Source organism: Chiloscyllium plagiosum, chromosome 40 (assembly GCF_004010195.1).
Source record: "Chiloscyllium plagiosum isolate BGI_BamShark_2017 chromosome 40, ASM401019v2, whole genome shotgun sequence".
Lineage (NCBI taxonomy): Eukaryota > Metazoa > Chordata > Chondrichthyes > Orectolobiformes > Hemiscylliidae > Chiloscyllium > Chiloscyllium plagiosum.
Genome location: NC_057749.1, coordinates 25382437 through 25395901, shown reverse-complemented (window position 1 = coordinate 25395901; position 13465 = coordinate 25382437). Strand labels below are relative to the sequence as shown.

General features: G+C 42.2%; 1 protein-coding gene across 1 annotated transcript in view; it reads left to right on the top strand.

The window, feature by feature from the left end:
* The window catches only part of commd4 (COMM domain containing 4), a 12829-nt gene extending 1154 nt beyond the window's left edge, over positions 1 to 11675 (top strand). The window contains exons 2-7 of the mRNA XM_043680131.1: positions 982 to 1047; positions 3786 to 3825; positions 5525 to 5644; positions 7980 to 8060; positions 8580 to 8756; positions 9646 to 11675. Coding sequence (XP_043536066.1) covers positions 982 to 1047; positions 3786 to 3825; positions 5525 to 5644; positions 7980 to 8060; positions 8580 to 8756; positions 9646 to 9686 — 525 coding nt within the window. The 3' untranslated portion in view covers positions 9687 to 11675. The remainder of the gene's footprint in view (positions 1 to 981; positions 1048 to 3785; positions 3826 to 5524; positions 5645 to 7979; positions 8061 to 8579; positions 8757 to 9645) is intronic.
* The last annotated feature ends 1790 nt before the right edge of the window (positions 11676 to 13465 follow it).

Genomic DNA, 13465 nt, shown 5'->3' with positions numbered 1-13465 from the left:
AATGAATCAATTAGATCATTCCTCCGCTTTCTGAACTTAAGCCGATGCAATCTCAATTTGTACAGCCCCTCCTTGTCATTCTACCCTTTGGACCTGGTGCCAGTCCCAGAACTGAGGACATTATGTCTCTGTCTTTGAGCAAGGTCTCTGTATAACTGACGCTTCACTTGCTCCCCTTTGTTTCCCAGATCTTATTCAAGCTGAAAAGTGACACATGGATTAAAATACTAAAATCACACATACTCTAACTGTGCAGATGCACACTTTGGTAAATGATAATATTGACAAATTCATATTTGGAAATGGGGAGGTGGTAATAGTAATGTCACTGGACTAATAATCCAGACTCGCAGGCTAATGTTCTGAGGCTGTGGGTTCACCTCTCACCATGACAGATGGTGAAATTTGAATTCAATTAAAAAAAAGGAATTAAAAGCAAAAGCCTAATGGCAATTACTGTTAAAATCCAAAAGGACTGCAGATGCTGTAAATCAGAAGCAAAAACAGAAGTTGCTGGAACTCAGAACTGACGAAGGGTCACCGGACCTGAAATGTTAACTCTGATTTCTCTGCACAGATGCTGCCAGACCTGCTGAGCTTTTCCAGCAACTTCTGTATCTTGAATCTACTGTTGATTGTTATTAAAAAAAAAACCCATTTGGGTCACTAATGTCCTTCAGGGAAAGAAGCTGCCATCCTTAGCTGGTCTGGCCTACATGTGACTCCAGACCCACAGCAATGTGGTTGACTTTCAACTGCCCTCTGGGCACTTACGGATGGGCAATAAATGCTGGGCTAGCCCGCGACGCCATCGCATGCATGAGTTTTAAAAGAAATGTAACGACCTCACTTATTTCAGTCTGTCATTTCTGCATCCAGCAATTTCTTACTCATGGGAGAATGCATAGTCTATGCATGATTTAAGAGTTACTTTTTTGCTTGTACATCTCTTCTTAAAAAAGTCTTTGATTTCTCTTCTAGTCTTCAGTGAAAGTGAAGTTGCTCTGTGTCCAGGTACTGAAAGACCTGCTGGGAGATGGAATTGATGTAAGTTTAAAAAGCATTATAATAGGACTTGCTATGGTCTTATAAGGACCGCGTCAATATCAGCACAGCCGGTCAGGCAGCATCCGAGGAGCAGGAGAGTCGACATTTTGAGCATAAGCCCTTCATCAGGAATTCTCTTCATCACCCGGCATCTGCAGTCCTCACTTTCTCCTCATCTGTGTCACGCAGGAGAATACGTTTATGGGGTTTTTATGCTATGATTTTAAACACCTCTTTTCTCCCCCTTCTCACCATCTCCCACTTTAGTGGTTACAAAGGGACAGAGGGTTTGTCTCGCGAGGAGAGGTTGAGCAGGTTGGGTTTATACACATTGGAGTTCAGAAAAAATGAGAGGTGACCTTTTGAAACATAAGATTCCAAGGGACCTTGACAGGACAGACTCTGAGCTTTCCTTTATTGAAAAATCTAGGGCACAGTTTCAGAATAAGGTATCTCTGATTTAAAACACAAATGAGGATTTTTAAAAAATCTCTGAGGATTGTGAGGGTTTGGAGTTCTTTATCCAGACAGTGATGCAATGAATAAATTCAGGCCTGAATTAAATAGATTTTTGATTGACAAGGGAGTTAAGGGTTACGGAAAGTAGGCAGGAAGGTCACATCAGATCAGCCACAATCTTATTCCATGGTGAAGCAAGCTTGAGGGGCCTATAGTAGTCATGATTTGGAGATGGCGGTGTTGGACTGGGGTGTGCAAAGTTAAAAATCACACAACACCAGGTTGTAGTCTGACAGGTTTAGTTGGAAGCACTAGGTTGTGCCACCTAATGAAGGAGCGGTGCTCCGAAAGCTAATGCTTCCAAATAAACCTATTGGACTATAAACTGATGTTGTGTGATTTTTGACTTTGAAGGACCTAGTTCTTCTCCTGTTTGTTTTTATGTAAAACCTGCCATAGGTCAACATAACCTCCTAACCTTTCACAGCCTTTACTATTCGAGTTTCACCCAACTCTGACTGTATTTCGCTGATGAACTCTCGGCAAACAGGAGGAAGCAGGGGACATTTGCCAGGTTTTGTCTCACCCTGTCAGTCTCACCCTGGAGGAGACCACTTGTTGTGAATCTCCAGGTTAGCAAAGGAAACGTGGAGGATGTCCGATTAGAAAGTGTAACAGCGATAGGTAAAGCGACTGCTCAAGCTCAGTACTGTCGGCTCAGCTATAACGTGGTAATTCCGTTCTCGTGCAACCCCCGTGTTATAAGAAAATTTCGTAATAGCAGCTCCATTTAAGCTAATGGGGCTGGAATCGCGTTATACCCAATACTTTAAAAGTTTGTGCTATAGAAACAGTGTCCCCAATTCATCAATTGTGTGACAGTGAGTTTGCATTAACAAAACACGTGTTACAGCAGATATAGCATTCAAGACAGACACCGATCGAAAACTGGACATTAAAGGATATGGGAATACCGTGGGAAAATGGTGTTGAGGTGGATCAGCCATGATGTGGAATGCCATATGGCCCCTGCTCCTATATTCATAATAACAATTCAGTGCTTTGTAATCACTTTCCTGCTGATCATAAATTCTTTTAAATAACCGTTCAGACATACACCTCGGGAGCAGATGGAGCTTGAACCTGGGCATTCTGGCCCACGGGTGGGGACACTGCCACTGTACTACAAGAGCCCTTCAGTAGTAAGTTCAGCCAATGGTTCACCACTGGACTGCCATTGTAAAGGCAAGAATGTACATGATGTGCAACAAAATACGTAGGTGACCGAGTGGAGAGTGTCATGCTCCTGGGAGTGGTCATTCACAACAAGGTTTCTTGGACTCTTTATGTGGACCCACTAGTTTCAAAGGCCCAGCAACGTCTCTTCTAACTCAGGCAGCTGAGGAAATTTGGCATGATGGAGAATACCTTTGCCAACTTTTATAGGTGCACCATCGAGAGCATTCTGTCTGGATGTATCACTACCTGGCATAGGAGAATGTGAGGTCTGCAGATGCTGGAGATCAGAGTCGAGAGTTTGTTGCTGGAAAAGCACAACAGGTCAGGCAGCATCCGAGGAGCAGGTGAGTTGACATTTCACCCTTCGGCCCAAAACATTGATTTTCCTGCTCCTCGGATGCTGCCTGACCTGGTGTGCGTTTCCAGCAACACAGAATCGACTTACTACCTGGTATGGCAACTGTACCATTCAAGATCGGAGACAGTTACAGAGAGTGGTGAACTCAGCCCGGACAATCACAAAGGCCAACCTCCCATCTATAGAATCCATCTACCAGGCCCAATGTCAAGGATCATTAAGAATGTCTACCAGCATTCTTAATGATCCATCCCACCCTGGCAATGCTTTTCTACAGCCTCTACCATTGGGGAGAAGGTACAGAAGCCTGAACATGCACCAGCCAGTTTTGTAACAGTTTCTACTCTACTGTTGTTAGAATACTGAATGCACTCGCAAACTCTTACCATTCGCCTGTACAGTGTACCTGTGTCTTTGTTTTTGTCGCTGTTTATCTATCTATACTATTTAACTCTGTGATCTGCCTGTATTGCTCACAAGACAAAGCTTTTCACTGTGCCTTGGTACACGTGACAATAAATTCAGTTCAATATAAGTTTTGCAAGCTTGGGCCTTGACTCAGATCGTGTACATGTTCCTGTAAACAAGAGCTGTGCAAATGTTTTGTGAATTTTTTTTGCATTAACAACGAATCCCACATTGTATTAACAATCATGTGTTATCTGTTGTCTCTCCCCTTTAGTATGAGAAAGTTGCAAAGCTCACTTCAGATGCTAAGTTTGGTAAGTCTGTATAAATTTCTGTGCATACTGTCCACTCCAATTTTGCAATGCTTAAAAAAGTGCTTTGAAAATATGCTGCACTTGCAAACATAATGCTGCATCACATTATATTGTTAAACAGTAAATGCATTAGGTGAAAAAATGTTACTCAATGTCTGGTTGATGTGACAATGCAAAAGGAAAAGGAGAGTTACATTTTTATGTAACATTGTGCATGATCTGAAGGCAGTTTAGAGCAATGAAGTAGTTTTGAACGATAGTCACTGTTGTAAAGCATGAAACATTGCAAACGCCCCCAAAACAAAGAGTGATAATGATTAGATAAGTTCTTTTTGTGATTGTAAGTAAGGAATAAATATTGGCTAGAACATTGGGGATATAACTCTATTTTTTTGAGTTGGTGCCAGTTACATTAAAAATAAATGTTCTTACTTCATTCATGAGATTGAGGGCATTGCTGGCTATGTCTGCATTTACTGCCCATCGCTAACTGCCCCCCAGAGGGTGGTAAGAGTCAACCACATTACTGTGGGTCTGGAGTCCCATGTAGGCCAGATCAAGTAAGGATAGTGGATTTCTTCCCTGAATGATATTAGTGAACCAGATGGATTCCTTCCTGATAGTTGACAGTGGATTCACGGTCGTCATTAGACTCCTAATTCCAGATTTTCATTGAATACAAATTCCACCATCTGATGTTGCTGGATTCACACCCAGGTCCCCAGAATGTTACCTGGGTCTCTGAATTAACAGTCCAGTGATAATACCACTAGGCTAATGCCCCCCCCACCACCACCGTGAATATTTCTATCCTCCCAGACAGACAAAAGGGGTGTCCATCTTATACCTCATCTGAAAGATGGCACTTCTGACAATGCATCAAACCTTCAATGCTACTGTACAACGTCACCCTTGATTTTTGTGCTCAACCCCAAAGTGGAATTTGAACCTGGAATCCTGACAGTCCAAGTGCAATTGGGCTGCCAGCTGACTTAGTGACAAATTCTAAATTGTCAGCAGAGTCTAACAGGCCCACACCTAGCCCATCCAACAGTCACATGCATCATTGATTTAACGAACCAATGTGTGCATTGAATCGTGGATTTTTACGGCCCAATCTGCCCACTGATTCCATGCTAGCTTTTTGACTTCCCCTTTCTCTCTTTTTCTTTAAACATTTCAGGCATTTTATCATTGATTCACTTGCTGATCGTCCAGTCTCTGCACCAGTAATGAGATTTGCAATTAGCACGTGCGTAAAGAAACTGTCACACAACGCCAGGTTATAGTCCAACCGGTTCATTTAAAATTAGTGACATCACCTGACAAAGGAGCAGCTTTCTAATTTTAAATAAACCTGTTGGACTCTAACCTGGTGTTGTGTGATTCTGACTTTGCCCACCCCAGTCCAGCACTGGCATCTCCACATCATAAAGGAACTGATCTACTTGGCTAGAGAAAAGCTGATGTGTATGTCCGTGTTAATGTGGGAGAGTCTGTATTGAATGAGGATATCGCAAGTGTTGCTTTCTGTTGAGTTTTAAAAACTCGATTTCATAAGTCTCCAATTTTCCTTTCACAATGTGAATTCCCCCGGATTTTCTGTTGCAGAATGAGTACCTATGTAAAGCTGCACACAAGACAGTCAACATTCCTGGAAATAAAAATCAAAGACTTATTTTTGTATTTCTAATTCCAGAAACCAGTGATATAAAGGCAACCATTGCAGTGCTGAACTTTGTTCTGTCAAGTGCTGCCAAATATGGTGTTGATGGTGAATCGTTATCAAGTGAATTACAACAACTTGGTCTGCCAAAAGGTATTGTTGGTCTACCTGAAGCAATAATAACAACGTTTTGTCATTGTTTAAATCCTGACTTAGCAATTGCCGACAAAGAAATCCTAGAGGAAGTTCATGGTAACCCTCTTTGTGAAGAGTGATTATAATGCAGAATGTACTGATCAAGGTGAATAATGCAGGTGCCATTCACAAGGAAGCTCGATAAATGCATGAGGAAGAGAAAAGATGGAGTGAAATAACCAAGGGATGGGTGAAGGCTTGTGCGTTGCCTGGATGAGTTTGGCTGAATAGCCTGTGTCTATGTCTGTAATTTCATGTAACACCACATATGTACACTTCTCAACTTACAGGATTGATTAGCTGAATTGTCTGGATGGCTGGTTTGAGATGAAGGGTGACATCAATAGCGTGGGTTCAATTCCCACAGCTGCTGAGGTTACCATGAAGTACTCTCCTCCTCTTCTCCCCTTTCCTGAGGACATAGTGACCCTCAGGTTAAACCACCACCAATCATCCTTTATCACTTGGTGATAAAGCTGCCCTATTGTTTGTAGAATCCCTAGACAGTGGAAGCAGGCCATTTGGCCCATCGAGTCCACACCCACCCACCAAAGAGCTCCCACCCAGACCCACCCCATCCCCCTTATTCTGCATGTCCCATGGCCAATCCAACTAACCTGTGCATCTTTGCATTGTGGGAAAAAATTTGTGCAGACACTGGGAGAATGTGAAAGCTCCACACAGACGGTCACCTGAGGGTGGAATTGAACCCAGCTCCTTGGTACTGTGAGGCAGCAGTGTTAACACTGAGCCACCTTGCTGCCCTAAATGGACCCTAATCATTCCAAGAAATTACTTTGGACCGCTGCTTACTTTTTCCGTCAAGGTGTGCAACTTGTGCTCCTTGAGCTTTCAGTCTGACCAAAGCAATTTTTATAATTGAAAGGTAAAAGTCAAGTCACCATAGACCAGACTGCTGTTTGGAGAGAGACGACTGGTGGTGGTTTAATCTGAGGGTCAGCACGCCTCGGGAAGGAGAGGTTGAGAAGTAGAGTCCTTCATTGTAACTTCAACTGGTGTTTTATCTCGCATGATTATCTTGCTAATTGTTTTGTCTTTAGTGTTGCTGTATGGACTTGTTCTGTTATTTTCACCTTTTTCTTATTGTACGTTTCCCTACATGTCTTTTTGCCTCCATTATTTGTATAAACGACAAGGTTTTTTATGTAGGTCTATTGCGTAACACTGATGTTACTTGATTTGATTTAATGTTATTTGATAATTGTACTATTATTTAACCTTATATTGATTATGTCCTTTGATTCTCCCACTTCCAAATTTTTTTTTGAATGCCTCTAGAACAGTCAGTAAGTTGCCTTTGTCTATACTATACAAATCTATTATAAGGTGTATTAGAGGCATCAGACAACTTTAATCCAAAGCACGGAGCCATTAGAGAGGAGAACCAAAAGATTGTTGCCTTTTAAAAGGAAACTTCAAGCAGAAGAGGGAGGTGTGGAGAGATAGAGAGGGTATGAAATACAGCTCTTGGAGTTAAACTGCTGAAGGCGTTTTTACCAGCGATGGGACTGAGGAATGACATGGTGGCTCCATAGTTAGCATTGCTGCCTCTCAGCACCAGGGACCTGGGTTCGATTCCAACCTCGGGTGACTGTCCGTGTGGCGTTTGCAAGTTCTCCCCGTCTCTGTGTGTTTCCTCCAGCTGCTCCATTTCAACCCACAGTCCAAAGATGTGCACTTTAAGTGCATGGGCAATTGCCCATAGTGTCCAGGGATGTGTAGGCTAGGTGGGTTAGCCATGGGACATGAAGGGTTACAGCGTTAGGATGGTGGGTCAGGGTGGGATGCTCCTTGGAGGGGCTGAATAGCCTGGATCCACACTGTAGGACTTCTTTGATTGAGGGAGAGTAGGTGATGAACAGGAAGACTACAGTCAGAAAAGCCAAGAGTGTAATTGTAAAACTGGAGGAGATTATAGTGTTAAAGTACAGGGATGAGGCCCTTGAAGAGATTTGCACATGCAGTTAAAAACATGAAATATTATAAGCTGTCTTTCCGTTTGCAAGCTGACCTGTTAATAGCTTCCAACTATTTTTCTTTCCCCTTCACAGCAATGATCAGCCATTAGTTAACAGCAGTTTCAAACCTGGCCTTGCAAAAATGTTTTTTTGTTATAAAGTTTTCATGAATGTAATATGTTTTGATTTTTTTCTTGCCTGTGCACTTTGAAAAGAATGTTCTCGATGTGAAAATTACACCCTCCTTTCTAAATAACCTTTGATATTGACTCTTAACTTACCTCCTTAACTGCATCTCATGCTTAACCTTTCAGAACACACCTCTGCACTCTGTAAATCTTATGAAGACAAACAGACTGCCCTTCAGGACAGATTAAAGGAGAGTAGCCTCAGATGTAAGTGGCATTATCCTTTCTTGAGGTTTAATGATAACTTATAGGGACTCACTCCAGTTTAATGCAATGTGAATGAGCTGTTGCCAAACATAACAAAACTTGAGGGAGTGTGTAGGGCACCACAGTGGCTCAGTGGTTAGCACTGCTGCCTTACAGCGCCAGGAATCCGGGTTCAATTCCACCCTCGGGCAACTGTCTGTTGTAGGGTTTGCACATTCCCCCCATATCTGTGTGGGTTTCCTCCGAGTGCTCTGGTTTCCTCCTACAGTCCTAAGATGTGCAGGTTAGGTGGATTGACCATGCTAAATTGCCCATAGTATCCAGGGATGTATAGGTTTGGTAGGTTAGCCTTGGGAAATGCAAGGTTACAGAGATGGGCAGCTCTTTGGGGAGGGGGAGGTCAGTGTGGACTTGATGGGTCGAAAGGCCTGCTTCCACACTATAGGGTTTCAATGATTTTAATTTTCCTTCCCTGTTTTAAACTGTGTGACCCTGACTAGCCTTGTGCTCTGTGTATAGTGAACAAACTAGACTCGGTGTCATGGAGAGTGGACTACACGCTGAGTTCCAGTGAGCTGAAGGAAGTAAATGAACCTGTCGTTCAGCTGAAGATTAATGTTCGGAATGTAGACACGGGCGCTGTGGAGCCCACAGTCATTTCCGTTTCAGCAAACAAGTTCCGAGTCTTACTCACTGGTAGGCCAAGCCTAAGACACATTGTTGGTGGAGGGGGTGGAGTGTGATTTAGAAATGTAACTAAACCCATTTTCAAGTTGTGTAAAATCTTTACTTGCTTTGACTGATTACACTGTGTCTCACAAATGCATCCGCTTTGCATCTTCTACTCTGAGAAATGTGTGGCTGGAAAAGCGCAGCAGGTCAGGCAGCATCCAAGGAGCAAGAGAATTGACGTTTCGGGCATAAGCCCTTCTTCAGGAATGAAGGAGGGCTTATGCCCGAAACGTCGATTCTCCTGCTCCTTGGATGCTGCCTGACCTGCTGCGCTTTTCCAGCAACACGTTTTTCAGCTCTGCTCTCCAGCATCTGCAGTCCTCACTTTCTCCTAGTTGATCTTCTACTCTGGCCATTTGATTGGTATTGTGCAGATATTTAATGTCTGCCTTTAACGTTCTAATCCTCTCTTTTCTCAAATCCCTCCATGGCCTGCCTCCCTCACTATCTCTGTAACCTGTGGGTACACTTTTTTTTTAGATTAGGTCCCACCAAAACCGTCGTCTTGTGCATCCACAGACTAGTTGAACCAAAGGGCTGTATCTATGTTCTATAGAGCTATGATTTCCTTTGGCACACAGTTGGCGGTATGCCTTGAGCCACCGGGTTCCTAAGCTCTGAAATTACTCCCACGATTGTCCTTGCCTCTCCATCTCTCTCATCTCCAACATGATTCTCCTTAAAACCTACCTCTTCCACCAAGCTTTAGGTCAGCTATGTTTAGGCTTCGATGTCAATCTCTGATTACATCTTGTGGGGTAGCTTAGAATCTGTGATAGGCAATATATAAATGCACGTTGTTAGTAGATTTGATTATGGCTGATGGTTTCTTTTTATCTTCTTTCCTGCTCAGAACTCAAACAAGCACAAGTATTGATGAATTCTTTGAATTAAACAATGTTATACATTGATCAACTTCTGTAGTAGCTGTGGGCTTGCTGGATTTACAGGAAACTGGAGAGACAGAGGTGGATAAGCTGATATATTTAAACAAAATGAACAATGACTCTTGTTTGCGCTCTGTTGAGAAGGTTCATCAGGTTGTGGATCACATGGTATTTAAACGTTTGATTTAGTAATTCCTGCAAACATCGCCAGAAAGGTGGTTGTGTTCGGAACCTGAATTCAAGTCTGGATGAAGCACTTGCTAGAGGATGACTCTGTTTGTAATGGTTTAGCTTCTTCAGCACGACAATATCTTGAGACTATCAATGACACAAACAGAACTATCACTGAGAAACGTCAATGAGAAATTAATGGCTGTTCACAGCCAATTGAGTCGCTTTTTTGGGCCGCTTTAGTTGGCTGATCTGACTGAAGTTTGTGTGAGATTGACCAATTAAGGTGCAGTGGATTGAAACGTTTTCGCCTCCATTTTCTGTGATCTTGACTTAAACCCAACTTAAAAAACACCGGTGAACGTCTCCTCTCAGCAAGATTGCTGGGGATATTAAGTTGCACATCTTCACACATTCCGTTTATTTATGATGTTGAGAATTGAACAGTTCTGATTTATGTCTTATCAGGCTGCAGGCCCTGGTACAAGCAATGGAAAAGTCAGTTCATTTCATGAACGTGTGGGGAAATGGAACAGTGGAAGTGGCCTCTTTGTCCGCTGACGAGTATTATTCTTGAGATTTTGAAACTAATCAAGAGCACCGATCAATTTCGTGATGCCAGATTATTCTATTTGTCCACCCGACTCTTTGTAGTTAATAAAAGGTGGAGGTTTGTGCACATGTCTCTGTCCACTAAGTCCATTTTGACATTCACGTGAAGCTGGATCTAACTGGATCATAAAACCAGGTCACTTCAGTCACAAATCACTTTGGGACATGCAGATACATGGACAAATGAGGGACCGGGTCTGACCTCCAGTTGAAGCATTTGAGAAAGAAATAAGACCAAGCAAATTAAGAAAACAGTAAACTTGAAGCCGGTGTACTCTCGAAGGATCAAGGTGTTTGATTCTGGCTGTTTGACATTATGCCTCTGGTTTGTGAATTAGCTTGGAAGTAGATTCCAAGTCCCATGTTTCTGTCTAACCATTGTGGTAACTCAGAGTAAGTTAGCCCAGGGGAAAAAAAAAACAAGCATAAACTGTGGGAAGAACCATATTTAGAAAAGCTAGTGACTGTTTCCATTTGTCGCGACACATTAGCTGACCACATTGATTTTCCGAAGCAGCTAAGGCTGGTCAAGACAGTGTGTAAATTGCTCTCTGCCCTTTTCCCACATTGTATGGCTGAGTCTAACGAGTTTGCAGGAATGTTGAAACATCACCTACTTATGAAAGAAACCCCTGCACCCCAGCTGATGATAATAGAACATCCCAGTTCTCACTCCCACATTGATGAGCAGAAAGATTCATCCGAATTATTTGAGGAGGATTCTCTCCAAAGTAAAATCGGATCCAGCTGGCGTCACAGAGTTGGGTTTGGAAGAATGTTGCGTTTTCTTCACGACAGAGCATAGGTTTTTCCAGTACTCTTGGTGTATCGCTTTGCTGACTTTGACTTTATGACACCAGAGGGCAGAGTCTACATTTTACATCGCAAATAAATAAAGAAAAAGCATCATTTTCCACCACACTTGGAGATCAGCTTGGAATCATTGGGGCCACCACATCAAATCTTGAAAGGCAGTCTGATGCAGGGACAATCAGAAGGGGAGACTTGCCAGTGAATTTCAGGGAAAATGTACCTGATAAATTGGAGAATTGTTGCATTGAGTTTTCTGTACCCCCAAGATTTTGTGCTGTTTGTAACCTTAACTTAGCTCTCAACATCAGAAATGATAATGAGCGTGTCCATTCCACCCACAACATATAGGTGTTGTGGGTCATTGTTTACATGTATATGCCTAATAAAGTTACAAAAGAAACATTTGGGGGAAAAATAGTTAAATTTGAAAGTATATGATTTAATTTCAGTTTGTAATATTATATTCTGCTTCCTGAAGAAACCCGTGTGACAATATAGCAAAATGACATTGTACCTTTACTTAATCAGGGACAATAAACAATTCAGTATTGAGACTGGTTTGTGTTGGTGCCCAGTTTATGTAATGAGTGTATATACCTTTGGTCACAGTCGCAGACCTTTCCAAATACTCATTTTCTCATTGGTTTATATATGATGTAGAGATTTGTTTTGGGTTGAAGCAGTGAGATTAAAGTTTCTTTCCGGTTTTGACATGCAATCTGGGGCCTGAAATAAGTACTGTCCAGCTTAACTAATTGCATAATGTAAACTTAAACTTTAGATTTCATTTTCACAATTTTTATCTGAACTGAAGTGTACCTTTGTTCATAATTTTGTGGGTTAATGGCTGAAGGCATACAGTCATTCGATATGGAAACGATGGAAGTATTTGTACCTAATTTAACATAAAAGCAGGAGCAGGCCATTGGTCTCTCGAGCCTGCTTCATCATTTACAGAGGAGCCTCGATTACCCAGCATTCGGTTATCCGAATTTCAGATTATCTGGCAAGATAGCAAGGTCCCGATGCTTGGCTAAACTGTTATCGGACATTTGATTATCCAAACAAAATAGTCCCTTGCCCGTATTGTTCAGATAATCAAGGCTCCTCTGTAATTAGATCCTGGCTGATCTTAATCTCAAACTGCATTGTCTCACCCTATCCCCTCATCGGTCAGTACTTTTAGTGTCCGCAAATCTAATCATAGAATCCCAACGGTGTGGATGTAGAGGGGGCAGTCAGTCAGTCACCATGACTCCCTCTACAGCCTGCTGCCTGGACCTGCCGCCTTATTTTGCCAAACTGAGAACATTTTGGATCCCTTGTTTATATCTATTGTTGTCTGTGTGTGTGTCTGTGCAGTGACTCAGTAAAGACTTTATTCAATATTTCCGCCAGCAGGAAAGCATCCATCTGGCCAGTGAACCAGTAACAAGCAGGAGTCAGAGATAATACTTCTGTCTCTTTTGGGACATGGTGCTAGACTGCTTCTCCTGCCCCCAAAGGCATCATCAGGTTTGATGCCGCTGCAACATGAGGAACCATAACCTGAAATAACAATGATCACTTTGCTTGCAAATTGGCTGCCGCATCTTCTACATTGCAATAGTGTATTCACATGGTGATTCATCTTCAATCTTAGACCTTTGCAACCCCAATCACTGTTTAAACAGCAACCCCTTTTCTCCACACCCCTAGATAACCTTGCCCAAGCTAAAATACTTTTATCGTGACCACTCCAATTGACAAATTGTCCACCAAGGGAGTGAGAATTCCAGATTCCTTATTTAATATTATGCTACCCTTCTATATTCGTAAAAATACACAAGTTCACATCTTCCTATAGGTAAGGGAGCTTAACTAATTGCATAATGTAAACTTAAAAATTGTGAAAATGAAATCTAAAGTTTATCTGAACTGAAGTGTACCTTTGTTCATAATTTTGTGGGTTAATGGCTGACGGCATACAGTCATTCGATATGGAAATGATGGAAGTATTTGTACCTAATTTAACATAAAAGCAGGAGCAGGCCATTTGGTCTCTCAAGCCTGCTTCTTCATTTACAGAGGAGCCTCGATTATCCAGCATTCGGTTATCTGAATTTCAGATTATCTGGCAAGATAGCAAGGTACCACTCACTCACTATAAGTAAGGGAGGCAACGGCCTAGTGCTATTGTTGCAGGTCAGC